Source organism: Cyprinus carpio, chromosome B12 (genome assembly GCF_018340385.1).
Source record: "Cyprinus carpio isolate SPL01 chromosome B12, ASM1834038v1, whole genome shotgun sequence".
Classification (NCBI taxonomy): domain Eukaryota; kingdom Metazoa; phylum Chordata; class Actinopteri; order Cypriniformes; family Cyprinidae; genus Cyprinus; species Cyprinus carpio.
Genome location: NC_056608.1, coordinates 6,139,060 through 6,165,412, shown reverse-complemented (window position 1 = coordinate 6,165,412; position 26,353 = coordinate 6,139,060). Strand labels below are relative to the sequence as shown.

At 34.2% G+C, this 26,353-nt stretch overlaps 1 protein-coding gene across 1 annotated transcript in view; it reads right to left on the bottom strand.

Annotated features, from left to right (window-relative positions):
* Window positions 1-26,353, bottom strand: part of LOC109088376 (AT-rich interactive domain-containing protein 5B-like) — a 107,108-nt gene that overhangs the window by 70,836 nt on the left and 9,919 nt on the right. The window contains exons 3-4 of the mRNA XM_042735079.1: window positions 23,099-23,333; window positions 4,705-4,935 (exon numbers count right to left, since the gene is read on the bottom strand). Coding sequence (XP_042591013.1) covers window positions 4,705-4,935; window positions 23,099-23,333 — 466 coding nt within the window. The remainder of the gene's footprint in view (window positions 1-4,704; window positions 4,936-23,098; window positions 23,334-26,353) is intronic.

The window sequence follows — 26,353 nt, the reverse complement described above, 5'->3', positions numbered from 1 at the left end:
AAAATGTGTAACTCCTTCCATAATGCAGCTATTATGAAGTCAAATCATAAGTATACGCTCACATAATAACACTAACCTCCTAAAAATAACCTCATGAGAGGCAGGAAATGAATCAAGAGAGAGGAATAATAGTGTGGCCATTATATGGCATCAACCTACAAACTCTCTTCAATAATTCATCAGTACAATCCCCCTCAACCCCCACTGTCGCATTAACTATGTCCATCTAAACATCTTCCAATCTCTCACCCTCTACAAACCCCTTACATCCAGATAAAAGTATTTCCCTCTTTCTTTCTCCCTGGCTTTTCTTCTCCCTTGTTTTATAGGGAAGGATTTGGCAATGTCTTTCTAATAAAAGGGTCATATCACGAGGAATTGAGTTGTGCTTGATCTGTTGAGATAAGAGAGTTCATTAGACTACGAAAACACACAGTAACTTTCAGAACTCAAAACACATCCACCCTAGTCCAAAAAGAGTATCTATTGAAACTGAGCTACCAAAATGACTTGCTCTGAAACTCTGAACTTCCTGCTGGCAGCTGGATACGTAAATATGACCTCCAACACTTACAAACCAACAACACTATTTTGGTGTTAAGGTAATAAGGAGGAAGTAGGACTTTTGTTCCTAAACAGCAGAAAAACTAGTGAGTACAATGTGGTAAATTCAGTCAAACCTTGTGCTGTTTCTGGCTGTGTGTAGCACCTACAGCTCTGCAGATCCCGCAGAAGAATCCCAGCAATAAAAACATGCTGTTCAAGTTATTAATTTTTTTTTATTTTTTTTTTTTATAAAATCTCTGATAATTTTGCTCTTATATCAGCAGTTTGAGCAACACATTTCAACACATTTTGTTTTGTGAATCCGTCACGATGTAATGCAGCTTTAGTGGTGGTTACATAAGGATGGTGCAGATAAAAGTCACAAATTTAAATGTGAAAAGATACAGTAGCAAAAGATACCATTTTTATTGTTAGGGTCAGAGAGAGGTTGAAAAAAATTCTCACAAAAAACAAGACGACTAATATTATTTTAATTACTTGTAAAATAAATATCTAACTAAAACCATAAAAAGCATTTATATTACTTGAAATAAACATTAATAGAAATAAGATAAAATATATTTAAAAAAACGTAAACATTTTTCCTCAGCTAGATGACGAGCCAACATTTCAAATTTTTTGTCTACTTTAATTTGAAGTACTAAATCTAAAACTAAAATTACAAACTAAAACTTATTACAAACTATATATATCAACATCAAATTAGTAAAACACTAAATGAAAACAGAAAATGTAAAAAGTAGTATATCAATGAACTACTGATTTTTTTCTGTAAAAATCTCCACCATCCTAATAAATAAGAATGCCTCACCATCTAATAACATCAAACAACAAACATGTCCTGTTTTAATAGGACAGGAAAGAAAACAGAAATGTTAACAGCATTGTTCTGAAATGGTGTGGTGGAGTGGATGTTATCATAACCATGTGACAAGCAGGGGTCCAAATCAGCTGATGCCTGAACAAAAATCCCCAGTATCACTTATTGAATTCCATATTCTCAATCCCCAACCATGCTCTTAAAGTCCATTCAAGTGAGGATAAGTCTAGAGTCAATTTAACATCCTGTTGTCTCCTAACATGTGACCAAAGAGGCATGCAAGCGAACCATCCCCTGCAGTTATTTCCGTTAACAGAGGAACAAATAACAAAAAATATTCAATATCACATCTGCACCATTCCAGCTGTATTTTTCCTTAAATAGCGCTGCTTTCCATTTTCATCTTTCTTCTATAACACACTGGACCTCTCTCAATTCTGTAGAACTCCCCTCTTCATCGCCAAGCCCTTGGAAGCACTGTTATTCGCTTCAAAAACTTAATGACAAGACTAAACGCAGAAGATTTTCCGCCAAGTAGCCATCACTTCGAGCATAAAAAGCACTAGAAGTCTTTTTCCCCCCACTCTCTCTCAGATTTTCTCGGCCAACATCAGATCTACCCCTCTGTAACAAATCTAGTGTATGGGAGCCTTTACATGAACAATGACTTCATATGTTGAACTAAAGCCTTAATAAATAACACACCCTACGAAGTTTAACAGAACGACTTCTTTGGGTTTCAATACAGCGTGCCGTGGTTGTGTTTAAAGCCCTGGCGGGAACAAAGACATTTTAATCTGGGTATTCAAATCCCTGCAGGCTGTCCGATTCGAGCAGAACCCCTCATGTTAAACTTTCAGAGACAAGAGCATGGTTTTTGAGCAATCAGAGAAACCTAAGGACATCCATTAAAGTCATTGGAAGCCATTTACTCAATTGTATTACTCACTGTCAGTTTGTTCACCCATCTTGTCAATTGCTATTATGTAAACAGCTCTATCATCTTTTACAAAACAGCATTCAGTAACCCAGCATTTTTCCAACAGGAAGTCGTGCACGTAAACTGGAGCCTCCTTTTTTTTTTTTTTTAACTGGCAGCATGTATGGAAAAGCGAACTGCACGCAAACCCACTGTTGTTTGAATGTGCCATTCAAACACAAACTCTCAGTACAGCTCCATTTCACATATTTTAATACATTTAAATACAAAAAAATAAAAAATAAATAAAATCAGTGCAGAAAATAGAAAATCGCATTTTTCATTCAGAAAATGTACACTGCTTTAAAGGGATTTACTCTCTTCTCATCACCCTCAAGGTGCTCTAAATCTGAGTTTCTTTGTTCTGTAGAGCACAAAAGAAGATATTTTGAAGAATGTTGGTAACCAAACAGTTGACGCTAGCCATTGACTTCCACAGTATGGAAAAACAAAGAAACTCATATACGTTTAAAATGGCATGAGGGTGAGTAAATGATGACAGAATTTTCATTTTTGAGTGAATGTAAACTGATCAGAGAAAGACCGCCATTTACAGCCAGTAATTACATGCACAGTTGAGGTTTTCTAACCGTCAGCCAAAAGTGGGACGAATCGCTGTTTTTGATATCACAGCAGCCCTTTTGAAAAAATCAGTTACTGACACAAGCAGACGGACTGTGATGGACTCAGACCTCAGTGTAAAAACAGGCTTTCAGTTCATCTGAGAGTTCTACTCTATCATACAACAAGCTCTCGACTCTCAACTCGACAGGCTAAAAGCCACGAGTGTCTGTTTCAATCACCAGCTCAAAGTCACTTTTTCCTGTTTGTACACCAACGGAGAAAGCTGCCGGCTCTCTTACAGCAGCCCATCGTCAGTCAGGTAATGAAGACGAAGGTCTTGTTTTGGACAACAGACTCAATTACTGAATCATTAGCCATCAATCTTTCATTCATTCATTCTTACTTAACTCAGTTATGCCAGTTCAATGAATCTTTATATGAATTAATAAGCAGTAATCAGCCTCTAAAAAGTAAGGTCAGAAATATACTTTACACAAGTATGCAAATGTTTGGTCAATGCATTGCAAGAATGTAGTTAGGGTTGGGAATCGAAAATCAATTCTAATTCCAGAATACTTACGGTATATTTACGGTCAGGAATCGGATACTTGTTGTAAAATTTCAATTTCAATTCCACCTATCAATTCCTGTGTGTGCATATTTTAGTTTTATCTAATGAAAAGTGGCTGTTAAAAATGTATTTGTCTTTGAATCATTCATTCAAGAGATTCATTCAAAAACACTGATTCATCCACTAATGAAACAAGTCAATCACTAAATCATTCCAATCATAAATTCCATGAGATTTTGTTTAGCTGTCTAAAATTGTTTCTTCACAATTGTGAGAGAACTACAACCTCTATTTTGCACACAAACAACTCTTAATCGAGTCCAGTTTTTATGTAGCCGGCTGATTTTTACTAATATTCAGCAGCAATTAAATGTTTTGCAGTAAGGCACATAAAATAAATATGTTTGATATCTAAATATTTGACTTCATTTTTTAAACCACATTGAAACCAAAAATGGGAATGGATAAGAATCGGAATTGATAAGCAGAATGGTAATGGGAATTAGAATTGATCAAATTCAAATGATACCCAACCCTAGTGGTAGTGTTGTAATGCTAACCATTAATTTTTGCATTGTTGTGGTAGTAACAAATCTCAAGTTACCTTTAAACTGATCAGTTCGACCAATATATTTACAGATTTCCACACTTTTCAACTTCGGCTATTGCTTATTTATTATCAGGTCTAAACCATTTAAAAGAACACGCCGCTATTTTTGAAACTCCCATTTTCCAACTCCCATAGAGTTTTATCGTTTTCAAATCCATTTAGCCGATCTCCGGGTCTGGCGGTAGCACTTTTAGCTGCAGCTTAGCATAGATCATTGAATCTGATTAGACCATTAGCATCTCGCTCAAAAATGACCAAAGAGTGTCTATATTTTTTCCTATTTAAAACTTGACTCTGCTGTAGTTACATCGTGTACTAAGACTGACGGAAAATAAATTAAAACCATAACAGTAATCAAAATAATAATTATTCATATTTTTCTATAGTAAAGCAGATATTAATTACAAATGACTTCTGCATGCTGGATATAAAACAATAACTCTAAATATAAAAATGCAATCTATATCGCTATCAGTCATAAAAATGCAATATTGGTCAATCTTTTCCTGAATGAATGAAACAACGCACGAAAACATGAAGTATTTGAATTCACAGTTGTTTCACACTATAAAGTTTCTTTAAAATCTACTTACCGAATTCATCACACACGCTCTCATTCTCCACCAGCGTGGGGTGCTCAAAAGTGTCCCTGCAGTAGAGGATCTGGGTGTTGTTGGTGAGGGAAGCGATTCCCCCCAGAGCCAGCACCACATGGTCCGTCAGGAAGGAGGTAGGCCGCTCACGAAGCCGCGCGATGATGGAGCGGTACCGACAGTATTGAGGGTAACTCAGTACCAAAACTTTCTTCTCCTCCACATCCTCACCTAAACACAAGAAAGTACAATTCATTTTTTAAAAGAGAACAATGTTATTTCTGGCACACAAAAAGCAACTCAAAATAATGTTTGACTAAAAAAAAAAATGGTGAAGGATTTACTCTGAAGCAATTTTCACTCAGAAATTGCTAGCAAATTTTAAGGCCATAACCACAAAGCATAAAGAAATAGAATGATGATGGGAATTCTATGACTAATTCTAGTTGAAATGTAACAATTTTCAACCATTCGCTAATAATATTTGAAATAATATTTGACACATGCACTTTTATTTGTATGTCTAATATGTTGAAAACGCAAAACGTTTCTAGCCTCGTCACATTCAATAAGGAACTATATTAATCACATAAATGATTTTATATTTTAAATCCAAAACGGTCATATTTAAGTCATTACTGGACGTTTAACATTTATATCATAAAGCAGTTGTCAAATATTAAATATTTCACTACTTCCATCTTACCTCACTCTTTTTTTAATGTTAAAACTGATACTTTTCTCTAAAATTCACGCACAAAAAGATCTACATAAAAGCTGTAACGTTATAAATTAAGTTGTAAATAAAACATTATTGAAATATATATTTAAAAAGAAATGCTATTCTAGTCTAGTCTTATTTAACATTTCAATGCTTAATTTAATGTGTTACTTGCCATTTCTTTGTGATCAATTGTGAAATTTACTAGCAATTTCTGAGTGACAATATTTCCAGTGCACTTAGAACAAATTCAAGCAGAACAGTAAATGTCAAGACGGTGAGCCTGTGTCTTTACGGGTGTAAACTATTATTTACACCACTGATTCCACCATTATTCTTTCCATGAAATAAAAATGGTGGTAACTGCACTCTCACACCATCATTTCATGACATCAGCTCAATCCAACTTGTTTATTTCAAATACAATGTTTGACATCATTCGATGAGTCAGAATGCTACACAATGGCATACAGCACAAAGACCATTGATGAATCCTATAACTTTGCAGTAATGATAATTCAACCCAAATCGAAGTGCTGTGACTTCATATAGCTAATCTTATTCTATAAATGGAGGAGAGCTGCTCCCAGGGGTTTGGATATAGATTTGTGGGCTATTATGTTTTACTACAGCCTGAGCTGCTGGTTTAACATGACAGCTCTCTGTTAGGATTGGCAATATAAAAGATTCTGGGCAGGAAGCCACGTCACTCAGTTCTTAAAGAGATCAGAGATCTGAGCAATAGCATTCGTCTGTTAGTCTTCCCATCAGAACTTGAAAAAACTCTCGGCTGAATCAAAGCATCATCGCATCTCCTGACCTCAAAAACCTGACATCTTGGAATACAAGCTCTCGTAATATGACATGCGAGTTGCAAACCTCAAACGATGGTGTCCTTGGAGAGAACTAGCTTTATTCACACACAACGACCGCAAACATTCTGCTGCTGAGAGCCATAAACGCATTTTTTACATGTAATTTCTGCACCACTAGCATCGCCAAATGGAACTGCAAAAATAATGATTGTTTTCAAATGGGTTTCTTGCCCCAACTGCCACTGGTCACACGCTCAGATCCCACCACAAAACATACTCATCCATTTATGACTGCAGTCTCAATTTGATGTCTGTAGAGAAGAGAACATGAAATATTTTGATTTATACTGCTTATCCTTTTATTGGACTTTCACTGCATGTATTATGGTTCCTTCTTAGTGGAGCACGTCTTCTCATTCTTTGTATTCTTTCTGATCTATTTTAAAAAGCATGCACCCAGACACGAGTAAAAAAAAATAATAAAATAGGCTACATTTTAGTAAAGACACATTAAGATACATACTGTAAATAAAAACACAATGTAAAGTGCTTTGAGTGCCTAGAAAAGCGCTATATAAATTTAATGAATTATTGTCATGACTATTCAATTCAGTTTTCTCACTTTTAACATAAATGTAAGTGCTAACCATATTTGAATAAATACGCATACATACATAATATAAACACTACCATTTAAAAGTTATGTTTTTGAAATACAACACCATTTATTTGATCAAAAATACAGTAGTATTGTGAAACATTATTACAATATCACATGATCCTGCAATAATCATTCTAATATGTTGATTTGGTGCTCAAGAAATATTTCTTATTACTATCAATGGTGAAAACTGTTGTGCTGCTTAATATTTTGGAGGTTATTCATTCTTTGATGAACAGAAAGTTAGCAATCATAGTAATCATTTGCAACATTATAAATATTCATACTGTCACTTTTAATCAATTTAATGTGTCTTTTCTATACTATATATATATATATAAAACATTTGAACGGTGATGTGTACATTTGTTTTTATATATAATGTTTGTACGGTGGACCAGAAGTGCAAAACCTGTGTTGATCACATGAAAAAGCCAACGACATGCGCTTAACCATCTGCGCCACTGGAGCTGATTATTCACAGCCGCTTTTAAAGTCTTGACTAGCCCAAGTGTACATGAAGTGTACATAGACACTCCGTATTTTTTATTCCACAGTAAGCGCAATTCATACAATGCATTTAAATTGAGCTAGTTTAATACAATCTCCGCACTTTCTATGGCAACTCTGCTGTACTTCAGCTGGTTCTTCCTGTATACCTTGATTGACAGATGTCTCGTCCAGTCAGCGGTGAATAATACCAAACCAATGGTGCAGTCTCAAAGTATACCTACCTCTTCCGGTTTTTCTGATTTGTCATTGTGTTTTCTGACTTGTTATAATCTTTTCTGAATTGTTGTTGTTAGATTTGTATTTGCGTTTGTACTTTTTGTTTTGTGATTTTTTATTTGTTTTTGTTGTTTTTTGTGAATTGTTTTTTTGTTTTGTTTTTAATTGGATTTATTTTTAAAGTGCTGTTTTTTTACATTTAAAACAAAAAACTGCACAAATCAGAGTTTCAAACTGTATTTAGACATTCCTGATTTTCATAACAGCCTTTTATTTTATTTAAAAAAAATCAATTTGTTATTTAGTTTGACCTCTTGAGCTGCATGAATAACATTTTCCGTAGGTTAAGCGCCTCTTTTCATTAACAATCTGTTGAAAAGAAAAACAATTGGACTTAATTTGTTAACAGTTTCAAGAGTATTCCCCTCTTTTACTTGCAATTAGCACTACCGAGGTTGCTCTCAAAAAATCCATCTTTTAAGGACCGCACTGTGCCATGCTAATCACGCAGGGATCCAATGTACATTTTCTTGATTAGATTTGGCTTTGGGCTGCAGAAGAGGTCAGGAACCAGCTCTACAGCCACGCTGTTAATAACAGCTAACCTTTTCTAAAGAAAGGATTTCTTATGTTTAGCAATTTAATTGGCTAGGACGACACTATGATTAGAGAGCACTGAAAATCGCATTATGCAATTTTCCAGTAACACACTTTGACAAGAAGCCTTTGTGATGAGGAAGGGGGAAAACGCACACAGGTAGGGCACCGATTGGTCACAAAATCAACAGACTGAAATCTGCATGAGTAATCCTAGCATGTCTCATCAGATCAGAAGGAATGGACATTTTACCCATGTCAGTTTGCTCCCCGTATACTGCTCAAGTGCTCCACAAATGTCAAATGGGCCTCTGTGGGGATATATTTACATAACACCTCTCCACCGCTTGCCGGTGCCAAAGAGGACCAATTAAACATAAAACATGGACGTATGTGGTAAAACGCCTCTGAGTTTTAATAATTCATGATATTTTTATTCTATAAAACTTGGTTTGAGGATCTGTGACATCAATCAAAAAGAATGAAGCCATTTTTTTTTTTCAACAGAACCTTTGTTTTGATTAGATGGAATGAAATTCAGGCTCTTTTTCATTATTTCAAAAAAGGACAGAATGTCAAGATACAAGACAGAACAAAAAGCTCAAGGAGACAGATTGAGAGAGAACCATATAAAACACTAATTACAGCCCAAGGTACATACTTTCAATAACAACAACAAAAAAAAAACGGCAGTGTACTTTTATGACATGTAAAAATTATGACATGTAACATGATAAAAAATACTGATAAACATCTCATAATGTTTGTTTGAAGTTCACTCTTGAACTTGCCTGAGCTTGTGATGGGAGTTTACAGGGCAATTTATCCAAATTACTTGTCAGCAGGTCTTCCGTGAGCTTATTTGCCAATCAACAATTGCAAATAATGCGATAACCCAAGATTACGACACGAAAAAGCCCCTTTGATTATAACAGAAAGAAACCTGAGCTCTCAGTAGAACATTGTTTGTCATCAGCCAAACATCTCCTGCATACTGGGGTTATTATTGTTAACTAAAGTAAACCATGAAAACATGTTTTAATACTTTAAATAAAACAAGCATTATCAGAAATTAAATAAAATATATACTGTATATATAAAAATTTCAGTTAGCTGACAAGTAAACATTTCTATTTTTTTTAAAGTACTAAAATAATTAAAACAATAAACATAAAAAAACTAATACAATTTACAAACAAACCAACAACATCACTACATTCTTAAAATGAAAATAAACACAAAATACTATATATATATATATATATATATATATATATATATATATATATATATATATATATATAAATATAAACACACACACATATTTGTACAGGTGTTTTATTTATTATTATTATTATTTTTATTATTTATTTTTTATTTTTACAGGTGTCTTACCTGCATTTTGAATTTTGGACTGCACTGAATTGTGTTTTAGTGTTAACGGAAATGTCCATAAAATTTATGGATAATGTCCTGGCAGAACTTTTTATTATCTTATCTTATTTTATTTCTTTATTTGTTTAATTTTATTTTATAAAAATATTTTTTTGTTTTATTTATTTATTTAAATAGTTAACTAAAAGTAAAACTGAATTTAAAACAATTAAAAACATTGAAATAAAATGCTATACAGCTAACACACTGAAATAAAACAAATAAATAAAATATTACAAAATATTTCAACTACATTCCTCATTTTAATTTAGTTCAACATGTACTAAAATAACTAAACCTGAAATAAAAATGTATATAGTCATACACACAAAACACACAATCTTTTGACTAAAATAAAAATGGAAAAAACCAAACAAATAAAAACTATTAATCTTGTAATATAAAACCTCAAGAATACTAAAACAACACTGCAAGGTACACTGACTAAGCCTCAATAAAACAACTGCTGTTAATATGCATTACACATAAGCTTCAAAAGTTTCGCCAAATGGGCCGGTGAATTCCCAGAAAGTCAAACACAGGCCTAGAGATACATTCCTGTACATCTCCTCCCTCCAAAACAATCCTTACCAAACATATTCTCCCTGTCAATGAGTCAGCTTCAACAAACACACTGTAATAGCTACCTGTCTCTTTAAAATATGCAGGTTAAAATATCAATTCGAGCGTGAGGACAGGGACAGAAGGTGAAAAAAAAAAAAACAATTCCTGGAATCCTGACAGCAGCTGCTTGTTAGTTGTCTTGGTTACTATATTAAAATAAGCATGCGTTGATGCTAAAGTTATTGGAGTGTGTTATTATTAGTGCTCTCTGCACCACAGAACACAATAATGAAAGGAAAATGTGTGTCATCGCCACGGCAACTGTTTTAATGCAAGACTCCCCGTCAATAATAGTTAACAAAATTGCACTTCAGTCATAAACCCACAAATCAATTTCCTGTGTGTGTGTGTGCTTCACGTTGGAGTGATGAGCGTGTGTGTGTGTGCAGAGATTGTAGAGAAATTTTAAATGCATGTCTTATTAGAGCTAGGTTCGGCATAATCAGTCTTTCCCTAATTATTATTCACAGCCGCGACCTCTAATGAGTCAAATAACATCCATCTATTAATGTTGTGGGCTGCTGAGATTCTGCGCCCCTGTTGGGTTATTAAATTGGTTCTGATACTTCAATATGCCCGATGTGAGAGCCTGAACAGATTACAACATACACTACCCGAGCAATATCGATCGCCATGTTGTAAATACAGAATAACAATGTACAGAAATATCTGGAGGTGGAAAGAACAAAAGAAGGGCTGCAGAGAAATCGTTTTGTAATTATTTTGATTTTAAAAAAGCAATCTGTTAGTATTTAACATCTCATATTGCTGCTGTTTAGACACTTTACTCATCTGCCATTGGTCGACAAGACAAATAGCCCCACCTCAAACTCATGCTACTGGCTGAAGCAATGTTGCTGTGTTGCTATGATGCTCATACAAACAGATGAGCAATGGTTTAATAGCAAAAAAATTACATGCATCACATTTGCAGTCATTCTTGAAGGAATCAAACTCAGACCTCTTTGTCAGTATCAGTATCAGTATGATATTTTCACCAAACTGAGAGGAAACATTGAAGTGAGAGAGTAGGCGCCTGGAAAAACACACTGCTCCTGCACTCAATTTCTGAAACGGTTTCTTTGGCGAGTTTGTATGATTGCTGTTTGCATGCCATAGAAATCACTCGATAATTAAACCCAATATATTGCGATTCACTTGTGATACAGATGTGGGCGGCACGACGTGGCACAACTCTACCCGTAATTCTATGATATTACTCTTTATTTGATTCCAGCTTGTCCGAGCTGAAATTACCCTGAGCTCATTTTTCCAGGATATCCCCTGATGTCGAAACCGTTTGTTGATGATTTATGGCACCTGCTGATATTTTACAGCAGTGGGCATTCGTTCGCTATAGTTCCAGCACAATTCGTGTTGCTCCCTAGCAACAAGCCAAAGCACTAATATTCCTACAGAGGGACTGGCTCCAAATATAGCTGTTTGTATTATTGATTACCAAACACCAAACTTTGCATTTAATGGCTCTTGTAAAACATGACAGGCTAGAACAAATTTGGTTATGTCAAAATGTTCCACTTTCTGAAGAGACAAGAAGAGAGACACGTTGAGCATATTATTCTAATGATGCCTCTATATAGAACACTGAATAACAAGGCGCAGCTACATACAGAAGACACAGATATTGTTTCAGGGAAAGAAAGATCACTTGCCATTATATGCTCTAGAACAAGGAAATATAGATATCTAGCAAAATAAAAGAATATTCCCCCTATATTTGTCATTATTTTGTAAACGCTATAACATTAAGCAACACTGTCAATGTTGCAATGATTGAAATAGTTTCCTAAACTGTGCAATTAGACTTGTTTTGCAATGCCTCCTAAAATATTTGAATAGTGTTTCTGACCTTAAATATTTGATTAACTGAATCAGTTCAAACTAAGTGAATTAAAGTTTTGAGTTGCTTGCATCAAATAAATTATACTGCATATTTAATAAATCAAAACGTTTTAGTAACAAAAACACAAACAATTATTTATTTAATTATTATTTTAGAAAAAATGCATTTATTAGGACACATAAATTGATCAAAAGTGACAGTAAAGATATTTATAATGTTAAGAAAAGATTTGATTTATATATATATATATATATATATATATATATATAATGATTTCTGAAGAATCATGTGAAACTGAACATTGGAGTAATGGCTACTGATTTAAATTAATTTAATTTATTCAATTAATTTAAAATAGAAAGTTATTTTAAAAAATGTAATATTTCACAATACTACACTTTTTCCCAATTAGTTTTAGTTTCATATTTTTTAAATCTAAACTATTACATAAATATATTATATGAAGAATACAGACCAATTATATGTTTAATAAATGTATACAAAAAATGTTCCTTGTCATAGCAGCATTAGCATACAGCTCAAAATAAATGACTTCCTTTATAAGTTCTAATACACTGAAACGCTTTGTTTCTACAGCTGTTCAGTTACTAAGATTATATGATATGATTACACAAAAAACAAACCAGACCTAAATCTTTCTAGACTGCATTGAACAGATTTGTGTTCAGTATCTGAAACAGATGCCTTCTTTTTCTAGAGATGTATCTTTCAAGCAACATAACAAGCATATTTGTGTGCAACATACAGCAGAATGACAGAGCGAGCGGTTCACAGGGTTGTGAACGTGAGTCATGGGAATTGTACATGTTCTGCAAAATTCTCATGAATTGTCCAAGACTTCAAAATATCATGGAACATCTCTCGTACGGACTACAAAAGAGCCGATCTGGCCCTTTGAGCGGCACCTCAGAATTTATCTCCAGTCGAGTCCAAAACAATGGAAATAAAGGAGCTTTCATCTCTGAAATGCATAAGCACAACAGGGACGGATTAACACATTGCCAGTCTTTGATGCAACCAGGAAAAACAGCTGAGCATAGCTAATTTTTATGAAACAGTAAATGCAAAACAGTATTTAATTCTATGTGTTGTTTTCTTATGTAAACCTTAAGTCATTAAATCATGTATATACTACTCTTCCTGATTAATCCACAAATGTTTTTAATCAATGAATGCATGCAAGAACCGTAACATCCTCGATACTACGTCTTTGCCTGTATTTATTTATTTTAATAAAAAAAAATTCAGTATGCAGCAGTCAAACATTGGCGATGAGAGACACGTATGTCAAAGCGATTAACTTGTGTTTGTTCACGGGAAATGGCAAATGTATTCTGGGGAGCCCCGCTGGAGACAATGGCGGCACTCATGTGACTCAACATGATGACAATAGCCACAGACAGAGGGAAAGAAGCGCATTACCCAATGAAACTAATTAAAAAGCATTTTGAGTGTGACACAAAGGAGGGATTAGATGACAGAGGATAAGAAGATAGTGTGCTATCAATGCACTATTGTGCTGATTTCTTCATCGGCAGTCAGTGGTAGACAAGGTCTTTGCAATTACTGTCCAAGGAATTAATCATTCATAATTCTCGGAGCTGCCACAAAGAGCACGCTTATTAAAGGATCACCGTCCGTCCTGAACCACGGGGTTCTGCGCTATGGAAGAAAAAACACAACCGTAAAAAAAAAATCACACTGCACTGAGCAGTAGTGCTAGGCAGTAGCAGGTTTTTTTTTTTTTTGAAGAGATATCTAAAATGATAAAATTATGATATGATTTGACCAAAATATTAATCTTATTTTAATATCATGGTAATAATATTTCACTATTTAGTTATTTTTTCTTGAAAAAAAAAAAACTTTTTCTGAGTGGGGCAATCAAAATATTGCTTAAAGAAATATTTATTTGAGCATCGCGACTAACAGAACATAACAGCAATTACTCAACCAATAAAATAAGCTTGGGGCGGGGCTATCCTTTCATCTGACCTATGGCGGATTGGGGAAGGTTTCGGGACAAATTAGTGAAAAAAAAAAGAAAAGCACACACACCTCATTCTTTTCTGTCAATAACGATAAAAATTAAACAAATCAATCAACTATAGTATTAAACAGTAAAGTATTTCATAATATTTTATGTAATAATTATGTAATAACAATACAAAATATTGCTATTATAAGTATAATTACAATTGTTATTATTATTATAATTATAAAATATTATTTTGAAACAACAACAAAAGCGCAATTACAATACTAATATTTATAGTTGTTTTTTTCACTTTGAAACACGCAGCACATCAGATTACATATTTATATAATTACAGAATTTGATAATTTCACTAAACCATGTTGCATTGTCAGGCATTGTTAGAATTAATTTTTAAATTAATTAATTAATTAATTGTTTTATAAGCCAACTGGTGAGTAACACTGTTTCAACACTTTTTTTTAATGTATTATATTAATACATCATATCATTATTCACTTCATCCATAAAAATTTATCATTACACCGCTGTTGTTAATAACAATAACAGTGTTATTATTCAGGTAGCTAGTTTTAAACATGTCAACAATTTTACGCTAATGTTACAGTGCCCCTTGTGGCAATGCTGAGAATGCAACATGTACTACACCATACCAAACCTCTACTGGTTTACATATTTCTACCACATCGCCTAGCACTTTTCTAGAGGAAGCAGATTCTTTTACTCTGAAGAGTCAAAAGTGCTTAGCTTACTGGATATTAGACACCACATGTCTGAGAGGTGCCATGTCATTATGCTTAAACTCGTGAGATGACAAGAATGGAAACACTAGTGTTCACTAATGGCTGTTATTAAGCAGCACTGACACTCACTGGAGGTTAAAGGTCAAACTGACAACTGCCCCGGGCACAGGGGGTAAGAGGTGGCTGCTGATTGGCCACTGAGGCTGTATTAGGCAACTGGTCTCAGATCAGCAGTAAAGTGCATCTTTGTTCTACTGTCTCAAAGGGCTAACAGCAAACTTGATAAATCAGTCCAAAAGAGTTTTCCAGCCACTGAAATATCAGCTCTGCTTTAAACGCATGCTGCTGTCTTCCTTTTCTGCAAGCTTGTGCAAATCACCTGGGGGTTTGAGAGCAGCCCCCCGAGAGAAATACCACATCCTCTGAAAAAACATCAATGAGGTCAAATTTAACAATGCAAAAGAAAGAAACCAACTTACAGGCACAGGTCACCCACAATTCTGTCATTATGTACTCACCCTTTTGTCAGATGCGTACAATTATGTCTTTCCATGGAACACGAAAGAATATATATTTGTAACCGTATCTGTCAATTTCCAAAAAATGACAAAAGCACTATAAAAGACGCCTATATGATTTGTACATTATATTTCAAGTGTTCTTAAGTCATATGACAGCTTTGTGTGAGGAACAGAGACAAATTTAAGTTCTCCTTTTGTGTTCCACAGAAGAAAAACAAGAACATGAAGGGGGTATAATTCTGACAGTAATGTAAATCAGTAAGATCTTTATAACAGTACAACAGACTACTTACATAAAATGCATATAGATGTTAGTTAAATGTCACTCTATATCACCCAATAATATGTCTTATTCAATGCAATATAATCATGACTGAGAGATCAACAAAAACATTCCTCAAAAACCTGATGTATCATATAAGATACTCATACTTTACCATATTTTTTCTAAAAAAACGATGTATGGATAATCAAGTAAACCTATGTTGCTTCAGTCAAGTAAGTGTTCAACCTTGAAATATTACTAACAATATAAAAGTTACTACATTCAGTAAAGATTTCAGACCATACCGACACGTGAACCACAACCTGGAGCATTTTCGAATTAAACTAATTAAAAAATATTATATTTTACTAAAAATATAAAACTAAAAATTTATAATCTACCAATAAGAGAACAGAAGGCCTTAAAAATTAGTGTGCCAAATATGATAAAGTAGGCTTTACATAGAGTGGAATAAATTTGATGAGCAAATAATTAAACCCCTCATGCACACAATATTCAGAGCCATATGACTAAGCCAAATGAATGAACACTCTTAAAGGCAAGCAGCCACTGCAGGCAAATAGGGCATTCATTAGACTAAGAGATGTAGACCGCACAAAGTCCGAGATGTTTAATATTTAAGGAAGGCCTTCTTGAATTTCGCAACTCCCCCCAAGCTTACTAGACATGAAATGATTGGCTGATGATAATAACAGATTAGTCATCGTGAGTGGCTGGGGCTTGGCACCAGACACCACAATAAGCCACATTGTGTTTCCTGACAAACGCAGCCGGCCCCCTCGCTTTAAAATATAAGATTCCACAATAGCTGCCCGGAGGGGGTGACGAACTTCAGAAAAGATCACCACACTGCATTAACATTTATTTGAATTTCCATCGCAGGAACAAATGCAGCTGTTTGAGAACATATAATGCAACAATGCTCCTAAAAGAAAAACGAAGGCTTATTTTCCATCTGTTGTTAGCAACTCTTGCTATATTTTTCCTCTTTCCGTTCAGCTTCAGGTTGTTGGGTTGGGGGGATTTGCCGTTATAAGAGAGGTAACGTTAATAACTCAACTGTTGTTTCAGGCTCTGTAATGGACAGACAATAAAACGATTCATTTCCTCAAAGGTCAGGCCTGGGAGACATACACATTGTCGGACTGTCTGCTGGCACGGATGCTATCTCACCTCACATACTTCAGCCCAGTGAGTCTTGCCTTGTGGAAATGACAAAAACAGGGCCAAGTAACTAAAAAGAATAAAAATGTTTAGGCAGTGATTACTGCTTCTTGCCCTGTTTTGTGTTTAAAAAAATGACTGTGCCATTATTAGGGAACCAACATGCTTTTTCCATTTCAATTCCCACTCCACAGTTTTGGAAACGCCGGCTCCGGTGCCTGGATTCAGTCAGAGAACAGCGATATAAGAAGATCAGAGAGCTCTAATAGACAATAAGCCCTGTAAACTTCCAGCAGGCTTGCCAATAAGAAAAACATAACGGTTAGAAAAAACGAAAAATGAAATAATCGCCTGGATTGAGAGCAGAACAAACAGAGCAATCCAAATCAGTATAAAGAGAGCAAAGCACAGGCGTTAGTTTCTGTAATAAGCATTATTTAAAAAATCAAAGCGCCTTTTCATTTGCTTTGGCAGGATGGTGATGTCTTTTTATAAATAACATCTTAATTCTGGAAATGTAAAGCAAATGCTGAAACAAACCTGTTTTTTTTTTTTTTCAGTGCTCCGTCTACAATAATGTACACATGAATATGCTCTATATACATAATAATGCATTTTGTTATACGCGCCTCAAATATAGGACACAATTTCCTGCCCAGAATCTCCATGTTTGCAACATCATTTGTATTTAGCCCAGAATATATTACCCTGGCTGTGAAAGCTAACGTGTCATCTGTTTTACTCTCCTCCGCATTAGCCTCGCTCTCCCTGCCAGTGTCAGCACAACGTGGATTGCCTTTTTCAGGACATGAAAATGAAAGTCACATAGATTCTTGTCACAAATCAACTGCAGCATTAATGTTTCTGACATGAATGTCATTTAGCAGACAGATTCTAGCCAATATCCCCAGCATGCAACGAGCCAAAAGCTGTCTCTTACAGAGATCCCAGAAAGAGGCTTTTCATACAAATACAGTCTGAACAGATAATAAAAATGTGACTTTTACTACTCCATGATAGTAGGAAAGAATCAAATGGAGAGATATAGGAATAGCTGGATAGTCAGAAAGATATATAACAGTTATTTAGACAGAATCAGATAGATAGATAGATAGATAGATAGATAGATAGATAGATAGATAGATAGATAGATAGATAGATAGATAGATAGATAGATAGATAGATGGATAGATGGATAGATAGATAATCAAATGAAATGACATACAAATACAGACAGACAGACAGACAGACAGACAGACAGATAGACAGACAGATAGACAGATAGATAGATAGATAGATAGATAGATAGATAGATAGATAGATAGATAGATAGATAGATAGATAGATAGATAGATAGATAGATAGATAATCAAACTCAATGACAGACAGACAGACAGACAGACAGACTGAGAGATAAACAAATCTGTTTTATATAGGATACATTCTGTCAGGTGTTGTTAGGCTCTATTATTCATTTTACAGCGGCTATAATTGTGCAGGTACATCACATCCACCATGAAAGAGAAGCCATTTGTGATTATATCACCACCCTCCAGGTGCTGCGCAAACGATCTCTCGAACGCCACTGAATTACGAGACATTTCCACTTCTCACGCTCCCTGCAAATCAACACCCGATCATCTTAAAGATTCCCCATCCAGCGTTGAGTTACCGTATGCTCATTATGTCCCATATCATACACAGATAGCACAGCAGGGTGGGGTTCTGATCACACGGTGCATCTGATAACACCCAGCCATTGTTCAAAGACAACGACTCTTCAGCGCTCTTCTTATATATCATATATATATATATCATATTAGTCGGAGAACCTAAACTGAACCCAGTAACACAAGTGCAGGCTTTCAGATAAGTAAACAGAAAAATAGCCAGCACCATCCTTCCTCTGACCTGAATGGGTTTAATGTCGGCAGCCAAAGCAAAAATTAGATGAGGTTTCGCTACCATCATGAGAATTAATTTGAGCAATATATCCCAAAGTCAAACTTCATCACACTGTGTAACAAGGCCAGAGGGGAGATATGTTAATTACGAGATTAAGAATGCATCAAGTCAATTTCATCTTGTTTTTCTTTTCCTTTTTTTTTTCTCGGTTCAGCTTCAGAGAGATCCATTAAACCCTTTTCCCTCTATCTAAGACACTAACTTGGCAGCTGAATATGAGCAAGCATAAGCAAATCTGCTGGAGTTTGTTACTGGTGAAATGGAATGTGACTTCAAAACTAATTGCTGTCACTTGACACTTGTTTGACTACCTAAATGTGCACTTGCTACAAGACTGATATATTACAAGACGTTAGGCACTTATTGGGTGTTTCTGCAAACTTATTCCAAAATCCCTTCCCATTAAAATGGATCCCTGCATACTCTGCAGCGAAAGTGATATTTTTGAAAGCCACAAAAAGCATTTCGCTGGAGAGGGCGGAACCAAAACGGAACATCATTAAATCTTCAGCACTTTCAAGGGCAGTTCAAAGATCTGCATTATTATTACGCAGCGTCCCAGAGCACTCTGACAGGAGCCTAATATGGCAAAATCCTTATAGCTATCTTCTCGTTCCCTCGAGATGTGGCTAAAATTATTGCAGTCCCTCTATCGAAAGCAGGACCTTTTAAAATCTAATTATTGCAGACTTCACAAATCAGAGCGTGAAGTTTATGTCAGCTTTCTAGACACTAAGCTCTTCCCTGTTGGCAAAATATATTGCAATAGAGGCGATAAACAATGTTTCAATTGATTACACACTGTATTTTTTTTTACATCTCCTCACAATTTTCTTGGCAGTCTTTTGCTGGCTTTCGTCCACATACCAGACGGTGAAAAAAAATCCTGTTTTAATTATTAATACACTCCCTATTTGTGCAGGTGAACGGTCAGCTTTTTATACAGCAGCAATTATGCCTTTTTATTTTACAGTGCTGTTTCAAAAGTGACTAACACAATTTTCATATCACCTGCAGACAGCCTTCCTTCTTAACCTGAGAAAGGGTGCGTTAAAATGCTCCAGGTCAAAAATTAAAAAGCAAAACATGTTGGTGAATCATTCTCCTCAGCCCAAATTCATTTCATAACCACCTCTGATCTCATATTAAAAAGCAAATGAGTTTACTCTGTGACCCCATAATTCATGATTATGTATTACACTTTTCAATAATAAACTGATGTACAAAGGTCAGATGTGGACAATTAAAAAAAGAAAAAAAAAGAAAAGAGGTTTCAGTTAAAGGTACAGTTCACTCAAAAATGGTATTCTGTGATTATTCACTCACCTTCAGGTTCTTCTGTGGAACACAAAAGGAGAAATTTCGAAGAATGTACTATTTGCTCTTTTCCACTGAACTGCAGTGAATGAAGCTTTGAAAGATTGGACTGATTCGGTTATCGAGTTTAACTCAATTTTTCAGTCACAGCCATTAACAAAACATTGGTGGATATTATCAGTGAATAATGACTTAATTTTTTTGCCTGTTCGTCAAACAAATCTATCTTATGATTTAAAGTGACAGTTTAATGTTCTTCAAAACCTATATGAGTTTCTTTCTTCTGCTGAACACAAAACATGACATTTGGAACAATGTTGGTATCCAAACAGCAACTGACTTTCATAGTATGGAGAAAAAAAAAATACTATGGAAGTCAATAGCTTCCGTCAACTGTTTGGTTACCAACATTCTTCAAAACAAGAAGCTCATACAGGTTTGGAACAGCATGAGGGTCAAATATAGTGCACAAGTTGTATGGACTAGTTTTATGATGCTTTTGTGTTCTTTTAAAACTTAAGAGCTCATGTTCCTATTCATGGAAAAGATCAGCTGGTACCCTCTTCAAAATATCTCTTTTTGTATTTAATGGAGGAAAGCAAGTCATACGGGATTGGAACAAAATGAGATTGAGTAAATAATGAAAATGCTTTATTTGTAATAAACAGACTAAGTCTGATATTGAAAGAGCTGCCTTTCCAAATAATCAAGTCCAGTATGGTTCTGTGCCAGAATATTTCGCTTACTGAGTGGATCTCGAGGTACTCTGAGTAAATCCATTTAGCATCCTGACAACACAAACACTCTCATATAGAGTCATTAAAAAGCGACTTATTAACATTACAAAAATGTGCACACTCACAATACACAAAGAAATAATAAGGTTGCAGGACTGACAGCGAATAAATCACAGATCTTTTTGTGCAGCTATTGATTGTCATTCGCAGCTGTAGTCTGCACATAAGCTACAGTGACAAAGCATCCATTATTGATTCTTCTATCTCATAGGAACCTCATACATCAGGCCACTTGAGAGCACATTCGCCTCCAAGCTTCGAGACAAAGCCGTATGCAAATTCCAGTAACCGACAAAGCAAAAAGATCCATCCAGTAGTGCTGCATAATTATTATATCCACCAAATTGAAGGGGGTGATATGTATATTTAGCCATTCAATGGCTTTTAACCTGCGTGAGAACGGATTCAAATGCTATGCACTGAAAATGGATTTTTTTGGGATTCTGGAATCAGATTCTGCCCAAGTCTGCAGAATCGTGGAAATCCCCCGATGGCCTTTTTGACTGCCTAGGCTAGGTGATATAGATAAAACAATTATCTTTATATTTTCCTGTCTTTACATGATAATCTATAGGCTATATCTTTGACTAGATTTTTTATGCATTTGCACTTTTAGTTACAGAAATATTTTCAAACAACCATTGTAACCAAGTATATTCAAAATAGAAGATTTAATTTGAAATAAGCCACGTTAGGCAAAAAAATTTAATGTATATATATATATATATATATATATTATATATATATATATTATAAATATATATATATATATATATATATATTGCCTAACAAGCCTTATTTCTATTTGAATATATATAATATTATAATAGATCTATATATATATAATATATATATATATATATATATATATATATATTTACAATTTTTTTTTAAAGCAAGTCATTTTTTATAGATTTAACATGAATTATTGATTTATTGAAAATATTAATGATTCGTCCTGCTTCTGACTAGCAAGTAATAACATGTTTACAAATTTGATTTGATAAACTAAAGCCTATTGGCTATTTAAAAAAATGACATAGTCCTTAAACATGTCCTTCCAAAATTTCCTGCTTCACCATGAAAAGAAAACAGAGAAAAAACAAAAGTAAGCACCTCTAGCCATTTCTTAACACTCTCATTCTAACAAGACAATTAAGAATTCCTAAAGACACTTAATTAAAAGCACATTAACATGTGTAACATTCACAGTTGTGCCTAATCTTAAATCGCCAGCAAACTGATTGTGAGTATTCGTTATCACCCAGTCAGTCCAAGCCAGCAGATATTTGCAAAACAGGAAAGCAGCCAAAATGACACATTTAGAAGGTTGTAAATGCACACGGTGCACTATATACACACACCGGTAAAGAACTCTTGCATTACAAAGGTTGCAAATATAACAACTCGTGATAACTGTCAATGGCTAATAAAAGAAACATATGCTATTTCTTGTATCTCCTTCATAACACAAAATGGAGTTTGACCCCGTTTCATTTAGTTATCAGGCACACACAGTTATTTCTGTTTAAAATAAAAAAAAGATACAAAGTATGAGCAAATGTTTTGTTTTTGCCGAAGCTTAAAAACTAAACATACAATGCTTTCATAAATCAGATCCTTACTGAGCAATCACACAGGAAGCATAATCACACTGGGTGTGATCCGTCTGCACATTAATGAGCATTTACACACCATATTGTTCCCAGATAATGAGAGACAGAAACAACCGAAGAAGGAAAAAGCGCAGAGGGAGACGAATGCCGGGGCGACACCCTGCCTGTTTAAACAAGTGTCATACTCAAACACTTTCTTGTTGTGTCTTGTACAATCACTTAAGTTTCTACTCACCGTAAAAAATAGGTTTGACGCTCATAAAGAGAAACATTCAAGCTGTGTTATTATCAAGGGCTGCAGGCGGTTAGTCGTGATAAACACCACGTTATTTTCTCCAATGTTACTTGAACGTATACATGAAGCGGCTTACTGAGGTCCATCTAATTAATCGCTTTCCAGTGTCTTTCCTCATGTTCTTTACACAGGAAATGATTGTCATAAAGAATATTGTCACAATCAAATCATTATTCATTATCCAGTCTTACTGTATGGCTTGTGTAGATGAGAAATCATGCTGCATACCTAGTTCAGCCTTCTCTTTGAGAATGTCCTTGAAGTTGAGGCCGCTGTTGAGCGTGGACTCTCTGTATTTGTGAAGCGCTTCTCTCTGGCCGTTCTTGCCGAGCTCCTTCAGCACGGTGGGTTTCAGGGGTACGGCCCGCAGACCCTTGTTCCAACTCGACACGTCCGCCACCATCCATTTCACCAGATCCTCCAACTTCACTATGACTTTCTCAGAGACGGCGATCACTTCATCCTGTCGAGAGGAGTACGCAAAGTGAGGAAGGGCACAGGTGTAGTGGCAAAACCAGGCAAAACACTGTTAAATTGCCAATTTAATGAAAATATTCACCATTTCCTCAATTGTCCCCTACTCTGTGTGTGTGGCAAACAAACGTTAATATGGTTAGTAAGTCTCTTAAAATATCAGATAATTTGACAGTGTGGTATCCCAAAATAAGTAATATTTATTAAAAAAAGAAAAATAAAAGAATGAAATAAAAATAAAAAAATTCAAATATAATAAAATAATAAACTAAAATAAATTAAAATACATTTTCAAAAATGAATAAGTAAAAAAAATAATTAAATAATATAAAATAAAATAATAAAATAAAAAAGTTAAAATATAATAAAATAATAAATAAAACAAAAATAAATTAAAATACATTTTCAAAAATGAAAAATATAAGTAAAACAATCTATTAAATTAAATAATATAAAATAAAATAAGTAATACAAAAACATTTTAAAAAATAATAAAGAAAAAGAAATCATATAATATAATAAATTACATTTAAATACAATTTAAAAAATACTTTTATTCAAGGATGTATTAAAATTATCAGTGACAATAAAGACATTTTCAATGTTATAAAATATTTCTAGTTAGAAAACTATAAAATAAATACTGTTCTTTTGTTTTTCGTAAAAATATAAAACAATAAAAATGGTAATTTGACCCTAACATAATGACCACATTGCCAAATATTTGACTCCACACAAACAAACTAATCTGATTACATTATTTGCAAAATAAGAGTGTGAACAGTTCTAAAGATTGGATTTGAAAAATAAATGAGAACTGGGTTCAATGTACACAGCCTAAGGCACAAGACAAAAAGCACAGTCATTTCTTTCTTCTAATATGTACTTGCTCAGGTCTTAATTCATAATGTTGTAATTTCGAGTACAATTCCATTTTGATGCATCACTAAGGCATTACAATGACTTCGCCAAGCAGTCTTGCTTGCTTTATTCGTTTGTAAAAGTTAAGCAAGAGCTTTGCTTGTGACCTGGCAAGGGATAACAGAACGGTCCCAGTTATGAAGGGAATCTGGGGAACAGATGCGTTCGGATTTGGCAGAGCACTGGATCATGTACTTTTGACTGACTCTACTGCACTGTTCAGCACGCTGAGAAAATTCACTGAATGCTTCCTCCGCATTGTTTGGCTACGCTTCCCAAGTGTGACCCAATAACGGCGAGCATAGATCAGAGGGAATACCTGCTCTGCGACACTACAATATAGTTCATTTCTTTGTTTCTTTCCTGTTCAGTGCTTCTTTCTGCCAGATCTGCAGGCAGCACTAACTTTCTGCTGAACAGGCCATGTCTAATTACGTCCTCTTTAAGTAGGGCTGTTTCTTTTTAGGTTTCAGATATTTTTTCTTGGTTCCATAGAATAGGTCCCATTGTCATGCTGTCAAGCAAACAATTTATCTCTCGCACAAACTGAGTAATGGAACTTTACTTCAGTGTACTTAACCGCACCATATGAAAAGGTTTATAAAGTTACCAAGAGGTACAAAGTCAAGGGGGTTTGGCCTTAATAAAAGCCGCAAATGAAAGGATATGGATGCGTTATCTATGATTTCTTTTGCACTGGGGCATGTATGCATTCCTCTAGGTTTACACAGCATTTCCCTGCTATGTACAATACTGCAGTTAAGACAGAAATGGAAGATCAAGAAGCATAAACAATCAGAAAAAAAAATAAAAAATGCAAACAATTATATATATATATTATATATATATATATATATTATATATATATATATATATATATATATATATATATATATATTATATATATATATATATATATATAATATTTTTTTAGCTTATTTTGCTTTCCTAACTATGCACCATTATTAAGTTGCATTAATAAAATAATATAAAATAAAATAATAAAATGTCAAATAAAATGAAGTAAAGTACCAATGAATACTGGTAGTAAAAAATAAATAAAATGAAAATAAAATAAAATAGTAAACAAAGCAACAAATAAATAAATTCATTCAAAAAGAAAAAATATAAATAAGTAAAAGAAAAATAAAACAAAATAAAAATAAAAAGTACACAATAAATAAATTTAAAATACAAGTAAAAAAACAATGACTAAAATACATTAATAAAAATAAATAAAAAGAAAAAACTAAATTAATTCAAATAAAATTAAATAAGAAATAAGGAATAATACAATAAAATTTAAATCTCATTAAAATAAATAAAATAAAAAAAAATAAAAAAAAATAAAAAAAAATAATTAAAAAAAATATAATAAAATAATAAAATAAAATAAAATAAAATAAAATAATGCAAGCCAGTGAAACACTCCATATATCTTTGGTTTACTTTTCATTTTGGTACTGTGTTAGATGTCAACTCCCAATTAAAGAAAAAGCAAAATTATTTGAGAATCACTAATTTAAATGACCTTTTTTCCTTTTTTGCGAGTGTAAATGGAAAACGGCTGCATACCTCCGAATGTTTGCAGCAGAAAAATGAATCTAGCCTCTCTATAATGACCATTTGAGCACAGAGGCATCTGTTTTCACGCGTATATAAAGCTAAGTGGGTCAAACACTGTTAATCCTGACGGCGACAAAGCAAACTTTACTATGAGATCATGTGCCCCGCTCCAACGCTTTGAAGCTCTGACTGCGCCTCACTGCTTTGATTGAAATATTGTTTCATTGTGTAAATTCGTTTAGGAGGAAACAAATAAAACAATAAAAAGAAAAACACTGAGCAGATTGCATTTCCCTTCTATTATTAAGTGATGTTATGAGAAAGATCAATCAAAGGCTTTTACAGATTCCCTTGCTTTACTTCTGGATTTACACTCGCCTCCTTTTTATTACCCTTCAAGGGTCTTTCAGAAGTAGAGTGAAGGGTTGTAGACGCCGAAGCCCCTGAACCAGAGTCATGCTGAGCCCGTCTCACGCCGCTGATTCAGGGTCAGCTCAAGAATTCCCCAGGTCACCACAGATC